Genomic DNA, 15,292 nt, shown 5'->3' with positions numbered 1-15,292 from the left:
ATTGTCGCCCTCGTTCAGATTTAGAGTATGTGTCTACTTCTACATCTGTTTTCCAGCCACGAATATTACGATTGAATGAGATCTTATCTCAAACATGCCTTAAAATCTTACGCCAAGCCAGTTAATTGAGTCTTTTCCGATTATTGGGGATGCATGAATAAGTTTGGACCAAGTAACCTACTTAAATTTGAATTCCTATAATCAATTAGTTTAATGGCAAGACATGCTACCTATTTGGTTACCATGATATAATAACATAACAAATGCGCACACATAGAGAGAGAGAGCCGATAAAATGGGAATCTATATCAAAATTTGGGGACAAGAAGAGAGAGAGAGAGAGAGAACATAATGTCAACACCAAAGATATAATACACATAGTGTCGACATTTATTGCATCAAAAATTCAACACTTGGTACTGACGGGTGAGTACTTACATTGAACGCCGGGGTTCCATGGATGGTCCTCACAGTCGCCATGAGAAGGTTCTGCCTCCTTGTCTGTCAAATCTTTCTGTTTCTTCCCCTTCACCGAAACCCTTTTGCTTTGCTCACTTAATGCCAACTCGTGCAATTGAATGCTGATTGGGCTACAAATGATAGTTGACTCGTTATTCGTATGATCGAGACTGCACGCAAACACACATAAATGGCATGTATAAAAGAAAGCATGTTTTATTACATAGAAAGAGAGAGAGAGAGAGAGGAGAGGGAGAACCGGTAAAATGGAAATATATAACAAAATTTGGGGACAAGAAGTCCCTTAATTACAAGAACAAACCGCAAAAACAAATCAGAAGAACAAAATATACAAGTTAACAACACAATAAAACATAATAAGAGGGATGGAGAGAAAGTGGACACATGGAGCAGCAGAGTCATCCAACATTAGACAAAGAATGGTGCCATAGGTGAATAACAAAATGGACATCTCCATGCATAAGATCTGCTATAGACTCCGACTATGAGAAGGTGCTCCTAAAGACTCAGTTGTTGCGCTCCTCCCAAATAAGCACCAGCACCAAGAAAAGAGAGAGGGAGAGAGTTTGTGTATTGGGTTTACCAATGCATCATTTTAGACGGTCTTGGTAACGATAGCAGTTGGTAACTGGATCCAAGTTTTGTAGAAAGCAGTGTATCTGGCTCCAAACCTGAGCTTGAAACCCGATCCGTTCACATGTAAAACTTGGATCTCAAGCTAGTCAGACCAGGGTTCGATTAATCCGAAACCAACATGCAGTCCGACACTGGACCGACCCGTTTGGCATAATGCTCTATGTAGGTAAGGAAAGACATTTACTTTTCCCTCATTTGGCTTGCGCACCTCTCATGTCAATTTCGGCATAAAGTTAGCTGGCCAAGACAAAGAATCCCGCGTCAAGAAATCGTCGTTATATATCGATCACCCATAGTGCCTCTGTCTCCCTGATTTTTTTTTTTTCTCATTCCCCTCCCTTTTCAGGGAATCCATCGACAGTAACTCCCTGAAAAAACGGGATGTTCTTCCATGCCAGCCATCAATTTTATTAGAATTATTTTTTCAATTCAAACACACTTTTTTTCACCAGACAAACAAAAAAGCCCCATAAATTTAGAATTTACCCGTTTTTTAATGTTAAAAAAAGTAAGGGTTGAGTGTGAGTTTCAACTTTGTTTTGAGTTGAAGATGAAATATTCTTTCTATTGGAAGTGTAAAATGCCAAATCCGAATCTTAAACGTTGAGAGGACGTCAAACATATCGCTAAGCTGTAGGCACATAACTTTAGGTTTCGCATTTTTGAAACTTTGGGTTTTTTTATGAACTATTAATTCATAACCATGTTAGATTAAATGCCTCATTTGAATATCCTTTTGGCATATCCAATATATTATGGTACTACATTCTCTTTCAAATTCAAATGACCTCTAATTAAAATCATCAACCCATTAAGATGCTTATTATGATTTTTCACTTAAATTCTTTTATAATTACATCGCATGTGAAACAACATAATGCCCTTTTTGCTTTTGGCAAAAGTTTCACATGTTCATAAAAAACTTAAAGGCCTGAATAGAAAATTTATATATTAATACGAAAATTCCCTTCTTCTTCTTTTTGGCCTTTTCTGGCTGAGGTGTATTTTTATTGACCACTCGAGGGAAAACCTTAGTAAATAAAAAGAAGAAGTACTAACGAGAAAGATAGTTAAATTCCACTTGGAGTTTTCCATTTTTTTTTCTCCAAAGAGAAGGACGATGAGTGGGCACAGCCCGCCCCTTATATAATGCTCCTCCTTTTTTCTCTGTTTTTAATTCCATTTTTTTCTTTCATTTTCATCTTTCCCGGGTAGCTGCGTTTTCGCCGTGGACGCCGCATGCGGTGAGCATTCCGGCGAGGGAATCTTCCTTCGGGGGTGATTTTGGGGAGGTTTCCCGGTCCGTAAGATGACGTCCGGGGACAACTCCGTGTGGCTCCCCGAGTACGGGCTCATAGATATGGACGATGTGGGGGATTTTGGGGGGGATTTTCCGGCGACCGGGGCAACGGCGGCGTCCGGGTTCTACCCTCCGGTCGGTGAGGTTCCAGAGATCAGGTGTGTCGCCTCTGGTCCGCTAATTCTCCTTCCCTTCCTTTTTTCTGCCAAAATTGAATAGCCTATCTCCCCCTCCCTCTCTCTCTCTGCACCCTCACCTCTTCGATGAATGGGGATAACCTGGTTTTTTGTTATGTATCATGAATCAGTTTCCCAATCCTTTCTGGATATTGACTGCATTCAGGATTTCCCCTGAAATTGCTTTTATTCTGGAGTTTTCAGTTTTTTAATTAGTTAAAATCAATGAGGACAAAAGACATGTCTTTGGGCGTTTTTTTAGTAATTCTCGAATTGAAGACAGAGTTTGGGAATCGAAATGTGATATGTCGTAAACACAGGTTGGGGTTGTGGAGGGAAGTTTGAGGGATGCGGTACTTTCTGTGTGGTACAAATCTTAGATTGAGTGGTCCTTTTTTTTTCTTTGTGAAAATCACTGAAGGATAAGGATGCAATAATTTGTTATTCATTTCTTTCTTATTGTTCAAACATGGTCAAATATATGGCTCATGAGATGAAAAGGCGGCAGACCGCTCAATTCGAGTTGACAAGGCTGCAGAGCCTATGTCCGTACGTTGTCTGGAACGTCTGGAAAGAACTTGCTTCTCTGTGATCTTTCCACGTCCCCATGCAGAAAGAAAACCAGTATTGACAGTGGATCCTTCTATATACATAAAGGGGTATTGATGGAGGACATGAAACCCTTTCCAAAAAATGATCCTGAATGGAGAGTTTTTAGTCCTTGCTGGCCCTTCCACTCTGAAAAAGCTTTATAATGGGCTGTATACAAAACAATGTTCAGTTGCTTAGTTGTGGGAGTAAAAGTACTGTGGATTTTTCTGCTGCTATTAGAGTGGATAACTATAATGACTATTTGATAATCTGTTGTATCTTCCTCATTAGAAGTTGAAATACTGAGAAAACTATCTACTGAATTCTCGTCGGTGAGTGTGAATGATTTCGCGCGATATTGTAATAATTTCCGCAAGAAAAAACTTGTTTCTTTTATCTGTAGGATAAAAAAGGCAATTATGAAGACAAGAAGGAACGGAAGGGAAGACTAGCTGAAAGCATCCTACATCCTTTTATTTATTCAAAGAAGGGTATGGGTTGAGGTTCTTTAGTGATATCACAGAAATAAAAGAAAGCATTTGATCGTAGATCATTTGTGAAACTCCTCTACACATGGTTGCATTTGTGCATTAGCTGATGTGGGTCAAATAGTTTATGGTAGCTGTGCTACTAGTAGAACTGTTCTCAAGGGTAATGTCTCTTTTACCTGTCATCTTCTCATTTATGCATATATACAATAAGTGACACTGTTTAGTGTGCAAGATTTGAATTTCTGGTGTTTTTCTTGGTTCTATTTCTCTAATGTTATGCTCCCATTAGAAGGTACATGACTTTCTATAGTTTGTTGTGTGCTCTATGGTGCTTGGGGTTATGTTACCATATGTTCCTATATTAGATACAAAAGTTGTGTTTTAGTGTTGAACAACGGACCTACTGCTCTACAGGTGACACTTTTGAATAAACGATATAATCATGTTTTTTAAAAGGTGAAATATCTAGAGGTGCTTTGGCTTATTTATTGTGATCTCAAGATGATCTGGGACCTGGATGGCCATTTAACCAAAGAGATTAATAATCTGAAACCTTTTTCATTGCCATTTTTAACTTTGAAATAAAGTATTCCTCTAACACCTCGTACTTTTGTTTCCTACTCTGTTGCATAGTGCGGAAATGAGTGGTTCATTTGACGAGCCTGATGGCAATGGGAAGTTGTGCTCACAGAAACGGTACTCTTTTTGTTAATCTCATATTGATATAATATTTCATTCTCTTCCCCCTCTTTTTTTGAATCTGAGTGGTTTGTTGTGAGGTGGTTTTGGGATCTTCATCTACTTGCTTCTACAGTGTCAGGAACAAAAGGAGGAATTCTGCTTAATATGTCTGGTAAATCCGTGTGTAGCCTTGGTGACAATGAAAACTGGAATTTGATATCACAAGCAATACATCTTCATGTAGCTACAGGGATCAGCAAGATCATATGATTAGTCTTCATTGATTCATCTTTTTCATTACTATGAGCATCAACCTCTGTAGTCATTTCCTATTGAAGTAACTGTACTTATGAACTGTGCACCATGCTTGCACTATATCGAGTCTTGTCCATCAACTTGAGTTGAGATCTTCTGAGCAAAATTGCCATTGGTGTGATGCTGGTCATTGCTGGTAAACCAAAATTGTTTTTCTGAATCTTCTAATTGGTTGAGTAATATCTTTTCTCTCTTTCTTCTTTTTAGCTTTTCTCCTTTTTATTTGAGTTTATACCTTTTGAGCAAAAATCTTTTTTTTTTCAGTTGTGCTGACCTTGGCTGATAGACCAGAATAATTTTTCTGAAACTTCTGATTAATTGAGTGATAGCCTCTCTCTCTTTCTTGCCTTTTGTGTTTGTATATATGTGCATGTGTGTGTGTCTCTATTATGGAGCCTTAGTGACCATGTAGTGTTGTTATCTTTGTCTAAATTTCAGTGGTAGACCTGAATTTTGCATTGGACATGGCTCCAAGGCAGTCAGGGAGAAGATGCGGAGGGATAAACTGAATGACAGGTCATCTCTCTCTCTCCCCTTCTTTTTCTATCTCTCAATTACACACACAAACACATACACGTGCATGATTGAGATGGTTTACGAGTTACGACAATATTTTCAGGTTTGTGGAGTTGAGTGCCTTACTGGAACCGGGAAAGAAGCCTAAGACTGACAAAGCATCCATTTTGTGTGATGCTATCCGTCTCATGAATCAGTTGCGAAGTGAAGCAGACAAGCTAAAAACTGAAAATGGGCAACTTGAGGAGAACATCAAAGAGTTGAAGGTGCTGCTTTTGTCTGATCACCTGGCCGAACTACTTTGCAGTGACCTGTTCCGTTTTGGTTTAGCTCATCTTGACCTCTATAACGATTCAATCTATCTTTCTTCATTTACAATGTTCCTTGTCTCAAGATCCATCCTTCTGGCATCTCACTAAAAAGAGTGGCAATTTATCAGATTAAGTTGAATTTAAGGTCTTGCCATTTTCAAATCTGTCTGTACTTAAAATTATTTTTTTGAATGATATCAAATATTGATTTCTGCACACTTGATGAATCAAATAATTAAGGGAAACCAAATATAGAAGGCAGTGCATAAGTCTAGTTATGCTATTTGTAGTTGTGGACTTTATGCTGTTGTAATGAGACATATTCTGAAAACATCATACATGTTTACTGCAGGCTGAGAAGAATGAACTGCGGGAGGAAAAGGTGAAACTAAAAGCTGACAAAGAAAGACTGGAGCAGCAGATGAAAGCAATGATGATACCTGGAGGGTTTCTACCTCATGCTGGTGCACTTCAGGCTGCATTTGCTACTCAGGCCCAACTTCCTGGGCCTAAGCCCATGCCATTTATAGGTTACCCAGGTTTGCCCATGTGGCAGTTCCTGCCGCCTGCACTTATTGATTCATCGAAGGATCCTACAGGTGTTTCACCAGGTGCTTAGGTTACAGTCTCAACTGACTATCAAATTGTCGTAACTTTCATTTGTCATGCTACTCTAGCGTCCTGTATTGTATTTCAGTTGTTCTTGGAGTTGCTTCCGGTACAATGAGACTGTTAATATATACTCTTATCGCTGAAATGTCTTTGGCTTAGCTTGCCACTAATCTTCTGTAAACGAGGAAGTATGTGCCAAACGTTTTCTTACTCTGCTGTATGACAATCTTTAAATGAGCTTTCTCCAGTTGCTTTTCCCATTCACATTGGCAGTCACCTAGTTCCCTCTTCTGAAGCAAGTAGGTTCCCAAATCAGTGGTCATAGATCAGTTGCTGCAAATGTGAAAATGATCTTGCAGTTGTGCAGAGCACATTGGGGATGCAGTATTTCAATGCTACAACAGATCGCACGCGTGGCCTTGTTAGTGGCACGTTGTCCTTGGTGATGTTATTACATTTGAATGGATTGCCAATGATCGCTGATTTGTTGCCATTAATTCTGGGGGGAACCCTTTTTGGTCTCAACGGGTTTTTGTTTTACTGAATGCAGATGCTGCTCATCTCCCTAAATTCCTACAATAATCGGCGAGAGTTTGTTTCTCGATTCCTCTTTTTAACATTTGGGTTGAGTCTAGTGGTCTTATGTGAATGATGAGCTGAGCAATGCAATTTGCAGAAACCCTGCGTTCTAAATGTTCAGGAAGAAGGGAGTGCTAGTATCTTTCGAATTAACTTCAGCACCCACGTTTGGGTGCCTGACGGTAGATCTCTATAAGGTGCAGACATTCTTTCCTGTCTTTCTGCAGTTTCCAGCTCCTTTCTGAGATGTAGCTTGGGTTACAACAAAAATATTGCGTTTTTTTGAATCATACATGTCAGATTTGATGTGAAGTGGACGAATGGCAGATATAATCTTGGTTTAGAGTTTGAAATACGCAAGTCAATCCAGGTCAAATAAGGAGTTGAAAACGTAAATCCAGGTTAACTAGTATTTGCCAGTGCGTGACTGTAAGAAGCTGTCTCCATTTGTGATTGTTTCATCTTGGCCATGGTCACCTTAAACTTTTGATTCCGCATTCGAATCTTGAAATATAGACAGCGAACATTGTTAGTTCTTAGAACGGGTTTTGAACTGCCCCTTGTTGCTGGTTGAGAAAATCGATGGTAAGAAATTGGGTGTCACGAGGGCTCAACATTTTGGTTGCTATTTAAGAGGGCCATAGTGTGACTATTTTGTAAAGATGAACAGTTCTTCATTCTATGCCAAAATAATTAAGTTCGTCGTTTTATTATACTGACTATTTTGGTGGGGAAATCACACTTCTTATTTTTTACATTTCTTGCTAATGTGTTCCGTATTTTACTATTTTCATCAATATACTACGAATAGAAACACGAAACATCCTTTTCATAATGTGATGTCGAACGCAATTATGCGAAATGTTAACGTCGCAATTGAATAAAAGAAATCTATAGTATGCCAGACACTTCTGAGGATCGAACAAGCATCATCATTGCCAATGAGAAAGAAAAAGAGAAGCATTGCCAAAAGATTATCTTCATTAACAAAAGGAACGTCTAGATTAAAGGCTATCCGGCTGTCAGATTCCTTTCAGACCTAGGCGTTACTGAACCCGAGATGATCGAACGTAAGCTTGGAGGAGAAGAGGTATCGGACAATTTCGATCCGATCAGCTAATAGGACAAGTTTCATGTCAAATTGAATTGGGTACCAAGATCGTTTCATACAGAAATTTAGATTCAAGCACGGAAACATCACATTGATTCAGAAACAGAACTCTTTGGGTTTGGATGCAACAAGTGGTCTGAACATAATCCTGAATTCAAGTGTTGATTCTTATTATATAGTCCATTTAAACAACACATATGAGGTTAAATTTGGTTCGAACAAGCACATATAAGTAAGCATATAGATAAAAAACCTTGACCAAATGGCAATCTAAGCCGTGGGCTGGGGCTGATAAAAAATGTACGTTACAAGCTTCCATTCTAGAGCGCGGAATGTCTAATTGAACCCGGAGAGCTTTCTTGGTTTTTTCCGTCACGTCGGTTAGGCTAGCGGCAAAGTCATGCGTTCCCAGTTTAGTCCTCTTAATTTAGTCCTGTATCGATTGCGGAGAGCGAAATAAGGGCGACGGGATGCCTATAAATAGCTGCTTCATCCAAACCATCAGCTTTCAACCCGTCCCTGCAGGGGCTAGAGGCGACGCGCCAATGATCGAATAGAGACGACGCGTCGTGCCGGCACCTGTAAGCTGACGAACACACTTCAATTATGAAGGCGAGCGGGTTGGGGCCCTACTTTGGCTCTCTCCGCCCGTCAATTTTTGGAACTCCTCTTCCCTCGAGAGGGGTCACCTAATTAACTACTCGGCTCTAAATTTTCGTCGATTCGTTTTACAGCGTTCTGCTTTGTCTTCCGTTCTACAACCGTAGAGGTCATTACCAGGTCTCGAACGGTGATGAGTTTGCTTCCCCTTTCGATCGTTTAAATTGTGGGAATCGGTGTTGGAAGTTGTTTATGGCATTATTTCTTTCTTTGTACCAAGCAAAAAGCAACGTGAATTTAGTGTGTTTATGATTTACCACCTGCCTGAGTGGGTACGTAAGATTTCAGATGTTTCTCTACCAAGGAGAATCGGATCCAGTATCCAAAGCTGAGTTCAGAGTCCATGAACAATGAATCTTCATTACATGTAAAATTGGATCTCAAGCTAGTAATCGCATCTCGGTTTGGTCTAAAGAGCCATGTTTGAGTAACAATCAGAACCAAGATACCAAATCAAATATGAGAACATCTAAAACTCCAAATTTATGCTGTAGGCGGGTTGAGATTCCAGTACTGGATATGCTCTTAGTTTATGCTTAATTGATCTTAAGAAACTCTTATTAACTAAACCAGTAGTTCAACACTCCCTTAAACCAATGTACAAATGCTAACATATATTGACCATGACATACTAAAGCAAAGACCGCGCCGGATACAGAACAAATGTAACAAGCCGGCCAACGGATTAGAAACCGAGCCAGAAAAGCAAGAGTAGAATCAACAGTGGAGCCCAATTCATGAACACACTGGACTTGGTTGGTGAGCTAGAAGATGATGCTGGCGGTGGCAGTTGCGTGCCTGATGAAGAGCTATAAGTGCCGGAATTGATCAAAGGGAAGCCAGGGTAGAAGGTGGCCAGAGGTGAGCCTGATGGAGCCAATTCCGGCACTTGATCAGCAGGAGGCAAGGCGAACGGGTGCGGCTGGGCGCCGGGCGCCACAGTCTCTACCTCGACCTTCATGCCGAGGTTGCAGTGGCCGGGGACTCCGCAGATGAAGTACCTCTTGCCGATTGCGTTGAGGTTGATGGCCGTGTTGCCATCGGTGTGGGTGTTGATGGGATTGGTCACTTGGCAGGAGTCGTAGTCGGCCTTTGTTACTTCCACAAGATCATGCATGGGTGCGTACTGGAAAACTACATGAAGATCGATGCACAGAAGGCTTAGAAGAACAAAGGTCACACTGGTAAGAGTTCTCGGTTGGGAGACAAGACAGAAGATCATAGAGAAGTTGAAACCAATGTTGTAAATACATAACGTATTGTTTGACGCATAAAACCAGTGCTGTTAGGAACAAAGCAAATCATATATGAATTGATTGATCCGAATCAAGTCGATATTATATGACATAATTGCTTAATTCTTGTTGAATCCACGATGAATTTTAATTTCTCTGCACAAAGAGAGATAAAACTGTAAAAGAATAAAAACACAAAGAGGCCAAACGGACATGCATGAAATGCATTTGCCAAGTTTTCGATTTGTACATAATTGAAAAATACCATTACTTCTTTTTGAAAAATCTAGCATGATCACCCGCCGATCAGTGATCGAAGATGAAGAAATGAACCTCGATTCCTTGTTTAAGTAACACTTTAGAGCATCCCCGTTACTGAAAATATGCTTTCAATTGGAAGCAATATTAGCAACTAACAAAACTTACACAAGACATCTCCTGGGTTGAATGTATGAGATGAAGACCAAGCCTGCAAGCTCGTGCTGATGTCCCAACTGCCATTAGGACCTCCCACTGTGTAATTGGCGCACAGTGAAACGTTAACAAGCATCGCCATAACGGTGAAGGCCAGAAGGAGACTCAGAGATGCCATTACTGTTTGCTGTTGCAGAAGCTAGAAGAAGACCACTACAGGGAAACGATCGATGCAGGTTTAGTGATTGGGTGGTATAGTATTTATAGAAGCTGGACGTGAAATGAGAGTAGCTAAACACAAGGAAGATTTTGTTCAAGGACCAAAACTTTACGGCTAAATTCATAACTAGCCTCCTATTGAATTTCTTGTTATGCTATAAATATTTCCTGAAAACTGCCAAATGGAGACCTCAAGCACAAAACCATGCTGTTTCCTGACTTCTGAAATTTACTTGCTTATTCTCATGGACAAGGAAAGATAAACATTGTGATTCTGGTGTTATTGGTGATAATAGATAATAACTAAAAGAAATTCCAGCTGTTCGATCGTTTTGAAAAAGTTTTATATCTAGATACAGAATTAGACAAAAGTTATAGCTACTCTCGAATTAGACAAAAAAGGTTGGTTCTTTCGAATAACCTACAATGAACGGAGAAACTTTTTGGTAGAAGCTGAAATTGGAGCAGTTCATTATGGTTCATTGATAAAAAGTAGAGGTCAAAGAAGTTGGTGAACCTTCTTACATGGTTTTGTTGATAGGGTGATTAGTTCATCGAAATCTTCCCGGGTAAACCAATTGATAACCATTAATTAACGAGCCAGTCACTTTCCTTTTCCTTTTCTTTTGACATTTCTTATCAAATTGAAGATTTGGTTGTCATATTCTTAAAAACAAGCCTTATGGAAGAGTGGTTCAGTTGGTATGGATTTCTTTCTAACCGAACTTCTTGGATCTAAACTGCTTGTTGGAGATGGGAGAGGGAGTGCCTTCCAATTTGTCTGAAGGATGCTTTGCTTTATTTTATCTTCTCTATGAACCCTTTTCAATGTCTTCCAAGAATTTTCTTTTATTGTGCATGCTTGTCTACAACCTCTCTGCTTTCATATCATCTCCTCCTCTCAATAATTAAAAATTTATATGTATAGCCCATCGTCGGATGCCTAACCTTGTTCTGGAACTCCGATGAATTTTTCAGAAGGGAAAGATCTGATCCACAGCAAGAACATTGGTAATGCTCATATTGGTGGCCGTCCATCACCGAGATAGAAGGTAAAGATTTAACGATTTCGTCAGAGGGATAATTAATCCCCTTTTTGTTCGTAAATATATTCTATGAAAGCAAAGCAGCAGGAAATGGTTCGTGCTTTCATTTCCCTAATGAGATATTATAGGCCCAAACAATATCCTAGGGAAATAATCGTTGGTTTCTTCGTTCAATGGAAAATGTGTTACATTATATTATAATGTGACTAATGCGGACTCACTACAATTTGTCATTTTTTAGCATTCTCATCCTGAAACTTCTTATTTCTGGGGGGATTGGAAATCCAGTTCTTTTTTCTTTGTTTTTCTGTTTCTCTTTTTCTTTCTTTTCTAGCAACAGTTTTTTTGTTATTTTTTTTAAAAAAAATTTACTTAAAGCAAACAGCCTTCGGCATAAAACCTTGTTATGGAACATATAACTCATGATTTAAAAGGCATAAAAATTACCGTTTGATTGGTTAAAAAAGAGAACAACAATTGCGATGAGTGGTGCAATTGAAACATGCGATTAACCGAGTTTGGCTCATTCTTTTGAAAAGAGATTGATTGTGTAAAAAAAATCCTAGAATAGCTCAATAACAAGGCATTCACAGTTCATACATCACTACAAAGAAGAAGAGCATTTAGTAACGCAAATTTTAGCTGCCGCCGTTTTTGGAAAGACCAATGACAATCATTAGTTTCTTAATTCTGAAAACAAAATGCCCTATTTGTTTATTAATTCTGTTTTTTTTTTTTGGTTTAAATGAGCATTTTGATCCCAAAATTTCATGATTCTAAATATATTTGAAGTAAACTGTGGGGATTTTTCTTGCTGAGCATAAGTTTTAAAGGAATGCAAATCGTGCAATCTGCCAAACCACATTTTAAAAGAGATCTAAACATCTCCACCATCCATCTCGTTGAAAAACCATCATCAATTTTAGAATTGATGAGACGTGTCCACTAGTTGCCTCTTGTCAATGGATTAGATTTGAAACCCATATTTGAGTGAACTGCTTAAAAAGTTGGAGGTGAAAAAAAAAAAAAAAACATCCGATTAAAATGTTAGACCAGATTCATAATTAAGCAACAACATCTAATTGGATTTAGATTTGAATCAGTTTTACATATATATCTGGTCAAATTTGAATTGGTCGGATGTCCCTCGTAGTTCTCACTTAGTGATGTCAATGGATTGGTTAAAAAGTTGTACATGAAAAAAAAAAATTAACATCCGTTTAAAATATTGTACCAAATTCATATTTATGCAATGATCCCCCATTGGATTCAAATTTCAATATAGTTTTAAATAAATATATGATTAGATTCGAATTCCAATTCAGCTTTTAAAAGTATCCTATCTATATCCAATATTTGTACATTTTTGAACGTTGGTTCTTCACATATCAAAAATGTAGTTTAAGATTCAGTCGTATATCCAATATTATCAATCGCAGACACGTTGTACAAAACCCACATTTTCTGCATATACAAACATGCCACGGGGATGAACGCGACTAACTGTGGGTCGTGAACTATAGACCATTAAAAATATGACTGTGCAAAACTTGTAAATGAAAACAGAGTACAGAAAATGTGATCTCAATAAAATGATAACTAGTTTTATCTTTTCCCCCTAACTTGAACTGAAATTGCTACGGGGAGATGAGACAACACTTTTCCGGCAGCGTTGATGCTGTGACCGGCAGACTTCCTCTCCCAACTTGATATGCAAATAGCTCTGCAAAGTTTCACACTGATCTTGTCGTTCACAGGGACTGCGGCCCGTTTACATAATCTTACAACCGAGACATCCGGCGGCGAGCTTGCTAACGTCTGCTGAATAATCCCGACGCTCGCGAAACTGCATCTTTGACAAACTTGACCGACTTGGTGACCGGTGAATTGGCTGCCATCAGGTTGTATAGAACGGTCTCCACCTCAACCACGCTGGGCCGCTTCTTGAACCTAGTGACCATTCTCAGCTCACCACCACCAGCGCCGCCGCCCTCCTCCTCCACCAGCACCTCCCACTGGGCGTTGGCCGGAATACCATCCTTGGCGTACCGGAAAACCATCCCCTTCCTTCGGCTTAGCACTCCTCGGACCTCCAACCCCATGAAGGAGTACACCACCTCGAACGACGCCACGAACCCGCCAGCCTGCTGGCCCAGCTCGCTCTCTTCATCGGCTCCCCACTTGGGGTTGACCATCACCACCGGTTTGGGGTCGAAACCGGCACAGATCGCCTCGATCTCCTCCAAGCGGTTCGATTCGGGAGATACCACCACGGCCACGTCTCCCCACGCCAAACCCTCCGCCGATCCGAGCACGTCGTTCTGAACCGCACCGGATCGGAACGCCCGGCCCGCTTCCTGCTGCGTGACGGTATCGGGCCAGAGGATGAGGATCCTGGCCGAGGAGCCCTTGCGCTTGAGGGAGATGCCGTCGAAGATGCTGGAGACGAGGGAGGCAAGGGATGCCGGTGACTCGTCGAGGACAGGGATCTCGACTCGGAACCTGGGCTGCCGCTGTTTCTTGAGTTTTCCGGCGAGTCGGGGATTGTTGAGGGGCTTGGAGAGGGAGGAGGAGAGGGAACGCCTCGCCTGCTCGATGGCCTCCTCCCTCGAGGAGGGTGGCAGGTCACCGGAGGTTTTTTCCGGCGGCTGGTGGCCGAGTTTCGATTTGATGACAATGTTGGTGCTTGACGGGGGGAGAGTTCGAAGTATAGGAGGCCGAAGGATTTTGTTGGAGTTCCAGAATGGAGAAGAAGGGGAGGAAAGGGGCGTCGAGTGGGAGAGGAAACTGCGGAATTTCGGAGGGTTGAAGAGATGGGTTGGATCTCTGAGCACGGTGGAAGAAGCCATTGGTAGCACAGGCCGCGAAAGAGAGGGAGACGACAAAATGGGAAAAGAAGTTATCCGTAACAGAGGCGATTTTAGCACGAGCAAGGGCCCCTGGCTGCCGTTCATCTATCGGATGGACGGACAAATCAGGGAAAAAAATCAAAGCATATTGAGGGTTATTATCCTTGAAATTAATCACTAGAAAATTTCTAAAATTCGGAATCTTGGTACGGTTAACCAAAAAAAGAAAAGAAAAAAAGAAGAAGAAATAAAGATGCCGACATTTAAGTAGCCCCCCAAATTGTAATTGTTGTTATGACATCAGGCAAGTTTGATTGTTTTTCAATGTTTGTTTGCATTTTTTACTTGACACTTTCACCACAAACCAAAAAAAATATTGAAATCTATACATTGCATGTCATATATCTGAAAAAGGTATATAAGGTTTTTTGTAATAATGTTCTATTGATTCTTACATACTTCTTGTCTCCATAGGTAGCTCACTGCCCACATTTATTGCATTAGCACGATTATTTACAACAAAAGCTTAAAAAGGAGAAGAGCATAAGGAAGAGATGCAACGCATCACTTCCAACCACATATAGACAAACTAAAGCATAGTTGCTCCCGTCGATCAGGTTGAAGCAATAGAGAGAAACCTGAAGCAAGATTCCGCGGTTATTCTCAAAGTACTTTAGTAAACAATGGTTGAAATGGTGGGTCGGTTTGCAGGATCCTCCTGAAAACAGAGCAAGGCAATGTGGATCCATCTCATTGTTTGATCTATGGAGCTGGATTCTCCAAGCATCAATGGATCTATTAGGTTTGTACTATTCCTTTGCATCTCAGACTCCAAGTCGGGAACGAGGGGAGAGAGAGAGAGTAGATAGTGACTTAGATTGTTCTTCTTCTTCTTGTTGTTGTTGTTGTTCTTCTTCTCCTCCTGTCCTTTTGCATGAAAAGTGATGGGCTAAACATTATCAATTTATAAAGAATTTGTCAGTCCATGCAAGGAATTGAAAGTAGCACTTCATATAACTTCATATAACAACCCGACCCACTCCTGGGCTCGGGCCCCTGGTTCGGCGGAT

At 40.4% G+C, this 15,292-nt stretch overlaps 3 protein-coding genes across 4 annotated transcripts; 1 reads left to right on the top strand and 2 right to left on the bottom strand.

Annotated features, from left to right (window-relative positions):
* The first annotated feature begins 2,226 nt into the window (after positions 1–2,226).
* On the top strand, positions 2,227–6,356 carry LOC116264769 (transcription factor ILR3-like). 2 transcript variants are annotated; one of them, XM_031645150.2, is made up of 5 exons: positions 2,231–2,574; positions 4,308–4,370; positions 5,109–5,186; positions 5,290–5,452; positions 5,850–6,356. In XM_031645150.2, exons 1-5 carry the CDS (start codon positions 2,426–2,428, stop codon positions 6,114–6,116), a joined length of 720 nt encoding a protein of 239 aa, XP_031501010.1. In that variant the 5' UTR covers positions 2,231–2,425; the 3' UTR covers positions 6,117–6,356. The 2 variants fall into 2 exon arrangements, with proteins under 2 accessions (XP_031501011.1, XP_031501010.1); XM_031645151.2 differs by lacking the exon at positions 4,308–4,370 and having other exon boundaries at positions 2,227–2,574.
* A 2,788-nt stretch (positions 6,357–9,144) lies between these two features.
* On the bottom strand, positions 9,145–10,295 carry LOC116263665 (uclacyanin 1-like). The gene is made up of 2 exons (XM_031643396.1): positions 10,121–10,295; positions 9,145–9,593 (listed from the first exon to the last, which is right to left on the bottom strand). The coding sequence occupies exons 1-2, from the start codon at positions 10,284–10,286 to the stop codon at positions 9,145–9,147; spliced, it is 615 nt and encodes a 204-aa protein (XP_031499256.1). The 5' UTR covers positions 10,287–10,295.
* A 2,586-nt stretch (positions 10,296–12,881) lies between these two features.
* On the bottom strand, positions 12,882–14,262 carry LOC116264447 (uncharacterized). Its single transcript, XM_031644668.2, has one exon. It carries the CDS (start codon positions 14,220–14,222, stop codon positions 13,185–13,187), a length of 1,038 nt encoding a protein of 345 aa, XP_031500528.1. The 5' UTR covers positions 14,223–14,262; the 3' UTR covers positions 12,882–13,184.
* Between the last annotated feature and the right edge of the window lie 1,030 nt (positions 14,263–15,292).

The sequence above is a fragment of the Nymphaea colorata genome, chromosome 11, assembly GCF_008831285.2.
Source record: "Nymphaea colorata isolate Beijing-Zhang1983 chromosome 11, ASM883128v2, whole genome shotgun sequence".
In the NCBI taxonomy this organism is placed as follows: Eukaryota; Viridiplantae; Streptophyta; class Magnoliopsida; order Nymphaeales; family Nymphaeaceae; genus Nymphaea; species Nymphaea colorata.
This window is presented reverse-complemented; position numbering and strand designations above follow the sequence as displayed.